This window comes from Saccopteryx leptura, chromosome 12, assembly GCF_036850995.1.
Source record: "Saccopteryx leptura isolate mSacLep1 chromosome 12, mSacLep1_pri_phased_curated, whole genome shotgun sequence".
NCBI lineage: Eukaryota > Metazoa > Chordata > Mammalia > Chiroptera > Emballonuridae > Saccopteryx > Saccopteryx leptura.
The window spans coordinates 52,379,418-52,391,660 of NC_089514.1; the positions used below are offsets into that span (position 1 = coordinate 52,379,418).

The 12,243-nt window shown below is 37.9% G+C and overlaps 1 protein-coding gene across 1 annotated transcript in view; it reads right to left on the bottom strand.

The window, feature by feature from the left end:
• The window catches only part of SEMA3E (semaphorin 3E), a 310,664-nt gene that overhangs the window by 133,245 nt on the left and 165,176 nt on the right, over positions 1-12,243 (bottom strand). The window contains exon 2 of the mRNA XM_066353922.1: positions 4,805-4,965. Within this exon, the coding sequence (XP_066210019.1) occupies positions 4,805-4,965 (161 nt within the window). The remainder of the gene's footprint in view (positions 1-4,804; positions 4,966-12,243) is intronic.

The window sequence follows — 12,243 nt, forward strand, 5'->3', positions numbered from 1 at the left end:
TATAATTAGGCCAAAACAATAAAGGAGAATAGGTAGGCAATTCAATTTCCTCCAGTCTAACAGGGAACAATATCAGAGTGGAAAGCTGCTATCTCTTGGTTTTTGTTCCACACAGGAAAAAACAGCGCAAGAAAATTGTTGAGATTTTTTGTACATCCTGAAAGCTTATTACACATGTGGACTCTAGGAACCCACTCTAAGAGAGCTACATGATCCTGATCCAGGAACTACTTCCTTAATGCAGATTCTTAATCTTCTGGATGTCAGATCCCTTGAAGGATCTGTCAACATTCACATACTCATAATTCTAACATGGAGAATGTATTAGGTTGTTGAATTGTTGTAACAAAATACCACAGACTGGGTGGATTAAACAACAGAAACTAATTTTGTTCTGAAGGCTAGAAGGCCAAGGCTAAGGTATTAGCAGGACTGGTTTCTTTGGAGACTTCTCACAACTTGCAAATGGCTACCTTCTCAGATGGTATTGCCTTTGTGGCTGTACCTCCCTGATATCTTTCATTATTAATCATAATTTGTGAGAGACAGAGGAGGGAGAAAGAGGGAGGGATAGGAAAAAAAAAAGGGACAGAGAGAGAAAGATGGATCCATTGTTCCACTTATTCATGCAGTAATTGGTTGATTCTTGTACGTATCTGACCAAGGATCAAAACTGCTACCTTGACTATCGGGACAACACTCTAACCAACTGATCTAACTGGCCTGATGTCCTTTTGTGCCAAAATGTCCTCTCTTTATAAGGACACCAGTCAGACGAAATTAGGGCCCATACTAATGGGTTCATTTTAACTAAGTCACGTCTTTAAAGGTCCTATCTCCAAATACAGTTATATTCTGAGATACTGGGAGTTGGGGCTTAAATATTGGAATTTGAGGGCGACATAATTTAGTCCAAAACAAAGATTATTCTGTGGCCCCCATATTTATGAGCCCTAGTTTGATATTCCTTCCCAGAAACTCAGAGCATGTAGATATCTGAGAGAAAAAGAAGAAAGCCACATGGTCAAACCCATAGTTAGTAAGGAAAAGAAAAGGAGAGAAAAACACACAGAATTTGACTGGAAGAAGGTCATTGATGGTCTTAGAGACATGGTGTATATTCATCTGTATGTGTGTGTGTGTGTATAATAGATACATATGAACTACTTCCCTAATGCAGATTCTTAATCTTGTGGGTGTCAGATCCTTTGGTGCATATCTTCTGGGTGTACACACACACACACACACACACACACACGAGTGGTCTTCAAGTAATACCATTTCATTATATGTTGGTGAGATGCCACAGGAACTTAACTATTGGTTACAACAATTAATTAGCCTATAGTAAAACTGGTTGCATTACATGTCTTTTCTCCACAGTTCCAAGAACTTACTGACAGTGTTAAGTGAGGATTTTGTGTGTATGTGTTTTGTGTAAAAAGAAAGAAAGGAGAGCTCAATCATCTCTTTTGAGAACTACAGAGAGAATAAAATTAAAGATGATAGAATAAAAGGAAAGAGAGAGAAGGCCAGTATGTGCTCCTACTCTATCCTGCAACTCTTAAAATGAAAGTGAAGAGACTTAACCCAAAAGGCACTACAGAACTTAGGTAGAGTTGCCAAAGAAATATCAGTAACATCTTGGAAGTTCTACAAAACATGGACAAGTGTTGACTGGCTTTACACACTGGAAAAGCTGTGTCTCAGTCCTGGGAGGTGAAGGGAGTCACTAAGAAAGCTGATTCATGAAAGAAATTCAAAATTCTCAGAAACTGAAAGTTTTTTAGGGTTCCTCTGAGAACAGCAGGGGGGTGAAATCCGGAGAAATGGTTCAAAGTCTATATGATAAACAGTGAGGCCAGGCAATTGAGAAAAAAGGTCTGATTATGTTGTACACCTGAACTAATACAAAATAATATTAAATGTCAACTATAATTGAAAAAAAGTAAAAAAATTTAAAAAGGATTTTAAAAAAACACGGACTTATGGAACCCTAGAAAGAGAGTCAAGAAAAAAATGAAAAGAAGAAAAAATGTCAAAGAAATAATTAATACTTTCTAAAGCTAAAGGCCATGGGGATGCTCCCATAGAAGACAACACAGTGGATGAAAAAAAGATCAAATTTAAGAAATAATGGGCTGACTAGGTGGTTGCACAGTGGTTAGTGCATGGGATGGGATGCAGAAGACTCAACGATGAAGCCTTGAGGTTGCAGGCTTGAGTACAGGCTCACCAGCTGGAGCACAGCATTGCTGGTTTGAGCATGGGATCATAGATATAACCACATGGTTACTAACTTGAACCCAAAGGTCACTGGCTTGAAGCCCAAAGCTGCTGGCTTGAGCAAGGGGTCACTGGCTTGGCTGTTGCCCACCCATCCCCAATCAAGGCACATATGAGAAAGTAATCAATGAACAACTAAGGAGACTAAGGAGCAGCAATGAAGAATTGATGCTTCTCATCTCCCCTTCCTGTCTGTCTCTCCCTATCTGTCCCTCTCTCTGTCTCTCTTGTAAAAAAAAAAAATACATTGGAAAAATTCAAATACAGAGGCTCATGGGGTCAGCATTAGAGGAATAGGGTGGCAGGACACAGGTTATATACAAAATTTTGAAATTAGTCTTCTTAGCTGCTATACCAAAAATTTAAATGCAGTGAAGCAATAGTTTCAAAATTCTGAAAAAAATGATCTTCATTCTAGAATTTTATATCCACCTATTAATTATGTTTGAAGTTTAAATAATATTATTTTCAAAGATATAAAACTCTCCTGGCCTGTAATGGCTCAGTGGCTAAATTGTTCACCTGGAGTGCTGAGGTTGCCAGTTTGAAACCCTGGGCTTGCCTCGTGAAAACACATAGGACAAGCAATTAATAAACAACTAAAGTGAAGCAACTCTGAGTTGATACTTCCCCCCAACCCCTAATCTGTAAAAGCAAGAAGAGGCCCTGGCCGGTTGGCTCAGCGGTAGAGCGTCGGCCTAGCGTGTGGAGGACCCGGGTTCGATTCCCGGCCAGGGCACACAGGAGAAGCGCCCATTTGCTTCTCCACCCCTCCGCCGCGCTTTCCTCTCTGTCTCTCTCTTCCCCTCCCGCAGCCAAGGCTCCATTGGAGCAGAGATGGCCCGGACGCTGGGGATGGCTCTGTGGCCTCTGCCTCAGGCGCTAGAGTGGCTCTGATCGCAACATGGCGACGCCCAGGATGGGCAGAGCGTCGCCCCATGGTGGGCGTGCCGGGTGTATCCCGATCGGGTGCATGCGGGAGTCTGTCTGACTGTCTCTCCCTGTTTCCAGCTTCAGAAAAATGAAAAAAAAAAAAAAAGGCAAGAAGAAAAATGTTTAATGAAATAAAACTTTATATATATATAAATTCAATATTTTTACTTTGACTCTTTCTTCAAGAAAGTACTAAAAGATGTTTTGGTAAAATGTCAGAATAAGCCCTGAAATTGAAGGCACAGGTTCTATATAAGCTGGAGATCAAGCGGGTGCTCAAGGAAATGGTGAAGTTAAACTCCAGGTTGAAGAGAGAAAGGGTATCCATCTCTCACTTAAATATCAAAAACTTTGAACTGATGTGTTTCACTATATTGAGAGGAGTATGAAGACTCTGGTAGAGTGTTTGGTAAAAAATTAGTGAAAGTAATATAAAAATCTAAGCAAAAAAAATGGGATAATATGTAATTCTAGGAAAATAAGAAAATTGCAGAGAGAAGGGGAGAAATAAAAATATGATCTATTTTCCTAGTTATAATAATGTAAATAATTATTAGTTAACTAAGTACTGTGGTACAGCTATACTGAGATGGGGGACTGGTGACAGGAAGGCTGCTGGTGCAGTGGTCAGACTAACAGAGCCTAGTTAGAAGCACTGCAGAAAAGAGAGCTCATCTTCCGTAACAGAAAGTCAACAGGGAGTGTCTAAAATCAACGATACCAAAAGAGCACAGTATGCAAATTTAATTTAGAAATACTGGGGTAAGTACCAGAAGAAAGAACAAAGGAATTTTAAGTGATTTCCTCTAGGTATTAGGAACTGGAAGGGGCAAAGGAATGTTGCTATTCATTATCAACTTTTAAAAAATGACTTTAAAATGTGGACATCAATCAATTTGACAAAGATAAAAATAAATAAGTCAATTATAAAGAAAATATCTTGTGTAATACATGCATTTATGACAAAAAATAATATGGTCTAAATATTTCTGCGTTTTATGTAAGGTTGATATGGGTCTGAAAAAAACAGGACGGTCTAATTTTTCATAAGCATAGACTGTAAGAACTATTTTTCTTAACATAGCTAATCTTTCCTCAAAAATGTTGGGCACTTGTCTATTTTAACATTATACTTTAATCCACCCTGTTTAAGGAGCTTCCACCCGAATCAGTGACATTACCAACAGAAGGACATGAGTAAAGCTACATTGAGATAGTATATCCATCTTCCTTCAAGCTGGAATTGGGGGGTTAGTAGAGCCCACAGGGACTGCTGAAAAATCAGCATGCTCCAGACTACGTCTCAGGACAATAAATGTGGTGACAAGGGCCATCATGCAGGAGGAACGTCAAATGCACCAAGCGAAAGTCTTCTGGAAATACAGAGATCAGTGCCAGAAAGTTGACTGTCCTATTTTCTCGGTTTAAAAACTTTTCTCGAGATTAATCATTTTAATGAATATTTTATTTTTTCAATAAAAGTACCACTCAGGTAATAAAAAAATAAGTCAAGTAACAGTTATGCAAGAAGATATCTCCCTCCCCACTTTTCTTTCCCTCCAGAAATAGTTTTATACTTCCATACCTCTCTATAGCCGCTGCTGATTTGTTCCAAGCCGAGGGAATACACAAGATCTTTGCCTCCCACAAAAAGTCTCTCTTGATATTCATCCAGCAGCATTGTATGAAGATCAAGAAATCCAAAAGGACTATGGAAGATTGATGTTCTGTTTAATTCCAAGAGCTCTGAAATGCAAAAAAGGAAATGAACACTAAACACAAGAGAAAACACAAACACCTTTATAGTACTTTTCTCTTGGTTCTGTTTTTATACATATTGGAACTGTGTAGTTAACACTCATTTTCTTAGAAATCTAAAGCCTTTAAAATTTATCATATTTCCTCATGTAGAAGATACACTCATTTTCAAAAAATTTGGTGTCTAAAAACTGGGTGCATCTTATACAGTGGTTGTGGCTTTTCAAATGCCATAGTTGGAACTGAGGATGAGGCAATATATGAAGACAGTGATTCGTCATCAGACACAGATGAGGACAAGCTAATGGGTAGAAGTTTTGACAGTGATGAGGAGCTGTATGAATTTTATAATGAATAAAATTTGAGTTCAATAACTTGATGTAATACATTTTTTTTCCAAATTTCAGGCCCCAAAATTAAGGTGAGTCTTATACATGGGGAAATATGGTATTACTAAAAAAGATTACACTCTGCATTAACAATACTGTATTGCATATTTGAAAGTTGCTAAGAGAAAAGTTCTTAAAAGTGAGGTGATGAATGCTAACTAAACTTTTTGTGCTAGTCAATTTCATAATATATACATATACAGCTCACCAAAATTAGGGGATATTTCAAAATTAATATGAAGTGATAAAATACCCCTTAATTTTTGTAAGCAATGTATATTAAGTCAATATGTGGTACACTTTAAAGTTATACAATGTTATATATCAACAGTATCTCAAAACTAGAAAATTAAAAAAAAAATTGTGCATTACGTAAAAAGAATAGAGTGCAACTGGGAATAAATTTCAATGTGCTTGAATTATATCTTTTATAAGTTTATAAATCTAAAATTTCAATCAACTGAAGGTATATAATCTATGTTTTTAAATACAGAAAGAATTATCCTTCACAATCTTTAATGTAAAGTGCTGCATGGAAAAGTTATTTTATTATGAGTTTTATATTTATTTCTCTATGTGCAACAAAAATCCCAAGTCTACAGTAAATATTTTCATTTAGTTACAGATGAACACCAACTTAGAATGTTTCCACTTGAAACTGGTTTTGAAGATCATGTCCAAAGTCAAATTGTTCAAGACTGGAAATTACCAGTATTGCTAATATAATGAGGTAACATATGGTAGCATTCTAAATACAGTGGAGATAACTAATAAAACTGGTGGGGATTTACTTTTATTTTTTAAGTAAAAGGATGGGCAATAGTGAGACAGATTTCCACATGCACCCTTACAGGGATCCACCAAGCAACCCCCTCCCCCCCGTCTTGGGCTGATGCTCAAATCAACTGACCTATTTTTAGCACCTGAGACTGATGCTGGGACCAACTGAGATATCCTCAGGCCTGGGCCAAAGTTTGAACCAATCAAGCCACTGGTTTCGGAGCAGGACAAGGGAGTAAAGGGGAAGAGAGAGGGGGAGAGAAGCAGATGATTGGGTCTCTTTTGTGTCTTGACCAGTAACCAAACCCAGGATATACATATACCAGGCCGACAATCCATCTATTGAGCAAACTGGCCAGGGCTGGGATCTACTATCTACAAATCTGTTCCAGCTAGTTTTTATGCATCCATCCTTATGCTAGAAAATACAAATTATTTGTTTTAACTAATATACATTTAATTTTAGAAAGTCAGAATCTGGCAAACATGTTATGTGTGTACATTTGTTTGTTTTGTTTGTTGAAGGTATTTGATTGCATGTAGCAGTTCAGTACATATAACTGGTAAATAATATATCAAAGCTTCTGATGATGAGAGAGAATACAGTTCCCAACAGAACTTACATGCTGAAGAATTCCTGAAGAGGGCCCCTGGGGAAAATTGACAAGTCAGAAGATAATTATTTTCCAAAGGTCAATGCCTAAGGCATCTGACAGAGAATGTGGAATACTGGTGACCAGAACACTGATACACAGAGAGCAATATGAAATATGACAAATCTATAGGATTCTGCCCAATCTTATACTGTCTGTTTCTGAGAAAAGAGAGACGAAGTATCTTTCCCCTCTACTAAGGACGTATTCACTTTTGATATCTCTACTATGTGGCTGCTCAAAAGTTTGTGGATTAGGGTTAACTTTTAAACTTTTGTTTAAAAAATAAGCAATACTGCCAAAAGCAATGTATCCCTTATAAACGTAAAACATGATATTGAGTCATTTGACTATTCATCTAATAAAACATCAGAGAACAAGTTTTTTTGTTTGTTTGTTTTTTACTTTTATTAATTTTTAGAGAGGAGAGAGTGTTAAGCCAAATTCGGAAGGACCCAAAACATGAAAGACAGAAATAAGGTCCGTAGTTTACACACCAAAGCTTTATTGTTTAGCTTGGCCAAGCGGCGGCAGCTCCGACAGAAATCTGAGGGAGAGTGCGCCGGCCCTTTGTTCTACTTAGTTCTTATAGTTTTGTAAGTGGGAAGTACAGAAGCAAAAATTGCAATTAGGAGCCCTTACCACTATTGGTTATAGTCATATGTCCTTTAACATGATAGGACCACGTTCAATTTGCAAGCTATACATTATTTTGGGGAAAACAAAGTTTACAAGCCAACACAATGGTAGAAATATGTCTCTTTACATATTAAAGGCCTTCCTATATTATCAAGTGTTTATCTGCTATCTCTCTGTCCAGAGTCACACACACATTTACATAGGAGAGGTAGTTTCGGTGGGGACAAATGCCCGCAAATGACTCATTGCTATAAGAAAGGGTTTATTTTGGATTTTCTCTTCCTGCACCTGGCTAGCCATTCACCCCTTTCCCCACAGGTGTGGTGGAATGTCTGGGAATCCATGTTTTCCTCCCCTTGCATTTACAATACAATGCCAAAGGCCATCCTGGTTATGCCAATCACACAGTACAGAGACTATTCTCACAATTTCTCTGCACACCTTAATCCAAATTAATAAAATGTTTTCCAAGCCTCCTAAAATATTAATATTAATTCTGTAGCCTTTGGTACTTTACAACACCTGCGGGTGAAATGGCTCAGTGGCTCCTCAGAGAGAGAGAGAGAGAGAGAGAAGGGGAGGGAGGAGCAGGAAGCATCAACTCCCATATGTGCCTTGACCAGGCAAGCCCAGGGTTTTGAACCAGCGACCTCAGCATTCCAAGTCGACGCTTTATCCACTGCGCCACCACAGGTCAGGCCCAGAGAACAAGTTTTGAGGAAGGGAGACAAAGGTGCTTTATGTAGGGAAAAATAAAATAGAAATTTGAGAGAATTAGGTGTTCTAGAATCCTGACAGACAAACTTGACAAAGTAGAATCATACTGTTTTCTGTCCTTACTAGGCATTCACCAATAGCAGGACACATACATTTTACGGATCCAATCTTATAACAAAAATATAGATCAAAGCTATTCACTGCCATTACTTCTTGTCTTTATATAGAATCATTTATGGTTTTACAATAGGACTGCTAAGTAGATTGTTTAGCAAGAAATATTCTCCAGTTATTCCAGTAGGTTGCTAAAATTCCCCAAGTTTTATGCACAGTAAAATCATTATCTGCAAGGATACAACTGATCAAAGAATGCTTACACATTACCTAGAATTAACAGATTCCTAAACTCTTGAGTTACCAAACATACTAATGTACAGAGTTTAGGAAATAAGCTTGCTGAAAAATAAAGTCATAAAAGAAATCAAATATGAGAATTCTACCCTAAAATGTTGTTACAGTGGAGTAGTTCATGCCCATATTAAAACATCTGAATTGGAATGGAGGGAAACCTCATGAGTAAAGGAGGCATACATGAATAAATTCCAGGGATGACCTTGTTTTCCAATGAGGTCATTAGGACTGTATTACCTCTGTATACATACACAGGCACAAAGATATCAACTTCTACTTGCTTTTATGACTTGACAATTTCTACTATACTTACTATAATTCTTACAGTATAAAGGTGGCAGTTCATATTAGTTTGTTGGTAATAATAGACTAATTACTCATTAATCTTTTTATTACATCAACTTTTACTCTGACCAGCTTTTCCATTTCTATGGCAAGCCCATCCCCTGAGGTCACAAGGATGCACTCGTGTTGCTCTAGACACAGTTTAGAAACTGCAAAAGGAATAAAAGTCAGTTTGCATTCAACAAATGCAAATTTTAAGTGTTCATTTCTTATGGCCTTTACATTTATCATTTTTTTTTCACAATAGTAAACCATAGCATAACAGCTTAAATTACCATTGTTTTTTATTTTATCAATGGAGAAACTCATGTGCCTGGAGATTAAATGACTTTTACACACACTTTAACAATGAAAAATCATTCACATTACCATTCACACATACACCACACAGTCCCAGTGAGAATTAAAGTACAAAAGATGTGTATATCATAACAGTCCTGTAGACTGAGAATCTGGAGAGCCACATTCTAGTCCTGACTTTGCCACTTGTTACCTGAGGAACCTTGAGTAACCACTTAACTTCTTTAGATTGGTTTGTTTCCTCATGTTAATCACCCTTCCACATTCAAATTTCTCAAATCTTTGACTATACTGCATTTCTGAAAGGGGAGGTGATAAAGAATTTTAAATAAACAAACAAATACAGACGCTGGTCGGTTGGCTCAGTGGTAGAGCGTCGGCCTGGTGTATGGAAGTCCTGGGTTCGATTCCCGGCCAGGGCACACAGGAGAAGCACCCATCTGCTTCAAAACCCCTCCCCCTCTCCTTCCTCTCTGTATCTCTCTTCCCCTTCTGCAGAAAAGGCTCCATTGAAGCAAAGTTGGCCCAGGGGCTGAGGACAGCTCCATGGTCTCTGCCTCAGCGCTAGAATGGATCCGGCAGCAATGGAACAATGCCCCAGATGGGCAGAGCAATGCCCCCTGGTGGGCATGCCGGGTGGATCCCGGTAGGGTGCATGCAGGAGTCTGATTGCCTCCCCTGCTTCTAACTTCAGAAAAATACAAAGAAATAATAATAATAATAATAATAATATAAATAAATAAATAAATGAATGAATGAATAAATAAATCCAATACACAAATGTTTTAGTTTTTCTTCTTCTTTTTCCACATGAGAGGAGGGGCGATAGAGAGACAGACTCCTGCATGTGCCCTGACTGGGATCCACCCAGCAACGCCCGTCTAGGGTGTCAGTACTCTGACCATTTGGGGCCATGCTTACAACTGAGCTGTTTTTAGCACCTGAGGCAGAGGCTCCATGGAGCCATTCTCAGCACCTAGGGCCAATGCACTCAAATCTTTCCAGATGGGAAGAAAGAGAGAGAGGAAGAGAGAAGTGAAAGGGGCAGGGGTGGAGAAGCAGATGGTTGCTTCTCCTGTGTGCCCTGACTGGGAATCGAACCTGGAACATCTACATGCAGGGCTGATGCTCTACCACTGAGCCAATCAGCCAGGGCCTTACAGTCTATCAAAGTACAGTGTTGAGCCTGTGTTTATGGAAGCTTAACCAATGAAGGAAGTTCAGTCAATGGACAAGTCTAACTATCCCATTTCCCCTATTTAAGCTTGCCTAAAGGAAAGTAGTTAAAATATTCATTTTTGACACTTCCTATTTTTAGATTATATAGAGTCAGAGAATACTTTTTTAAGTTATAAGAAATTTTAGAGCTTATTTATTTTGGTTTATTCAATTGCCTCACATGAAATTGCTTGCAAGATATATTTGGATACATAAAATTGACTATCATGTCTCTGCATTGGCCAACAAGTCAAGAAATTTCATTTTGACTTATGAAAACACTTCCTAGAATAATCCTTAAGTCATCTTTTAATCTTATAAGACTCAACAAATAGACTGTAGTTTTCTTTAAATATTTTCATAATATGAGAGAAGTGTACAGAATACTTCTGTAGCTCTCCACTTTGACCATCACCATACAATAGAACAGTGTCAATGACTGATTCCTAAGAAATTTAGGCTTGTTAGTAAATATATTATTTCAGAATCAAGTTTCAACTAAACATATCAATGCAATTGTTTATATTTTCCTTGTTGGTTTCCACAGGCATAAAGCCTGATTGTGATCTTTAATTTTCTCTAAGATCCAAACTGTTGTTCCTAACTTTCTGTGATTCTCCAACATCCTTGATGTTAAGTCTGGAAAGGTTAAAAGTATACATTATTGATAAATATGCATTCTTTATATATATCTGAAATAATGAATGTAGAAGCATTCTATAAAAGAAACATTATTTCCAATTTTCTACTTTTATTTATTTGATTATTTAACTTGCCTGATCCCAAGAAGGATCTGTAATGACCTTTACAAATATATTTAATTAAATAAAAAAACATATTGCTAGGGCTATGAAGATGGGAGGGTAGAAAATAAGATGAAAAAGCTGGAATAAATTTTATTAACTGAAAGCCATTCTCTAATATCCTACACACTGTTAAAGTGAATAGCAAAGTTGATCCCAGGCTTCCCAAAATCCAAAGTAAAAGTCACTATAATATAAAACTGTATCAGTTGCTTAAAAGCATTGGCTGATGTAATAATTTTCTGTGCCAAACTGACTAGATCAGGGTTGCCCAGATATTCGAATAAACGTTATTTCAGGGTGTGGCTCTGAGCATGTTTCCGATGAAACCTTCGCATCTGAGTTGGTGGACTCACTAAAGCAGAGTGCTCTCCCCATAGGGTGGGTCTCATCCAACCTGTCCATGGTCTGAGTAAAAGGAAAGGAGGAGGAAGGAAAAATTCACTCCTTTTTTTCTGCCTGACTGATTGAGTTCGAACTGATTGAATTCTTCCCGCACACTGAGACTTACACCTTAATTAAACTCCCCTGATTCTTAAGCCTTCAGACTCAGCCTGAACTACAATACTAGCTTTCCTGGCTTTCTACCTTGCAGACAACGGATATGGGACTTTTCAGCCTCCGTAACTGCATAAGCCAATTTCTCATTACACACACACACACACACACACACACACACGAATACATATATTGAGGAAGGAGACCCCCCTCCCTTAAATAAGAGGCTTCAGGAATATTTTATTATTTAGGCCAAGTGTTCAGAGAGATTTTATAAATATGATTTTTTGTATAATTTACAAAATCTCAAGATGGCCGATAATATTCCTGCTTAAGAAGGGTTTTTATAATGTAAATGAAGAGGTTTTCATACTTAGAAGGTTCTGAATAGAAGGAGGAAGGAGCTTGGGCCCCCTCCCTTCTATACACCTGGGGGAAAGAAGGTAAAACAGCCAGGGATATAGGAGGGGAAGGGAGACTTGAGTAGCCCTTTCCTCCCCTTTCTTTCTCCTT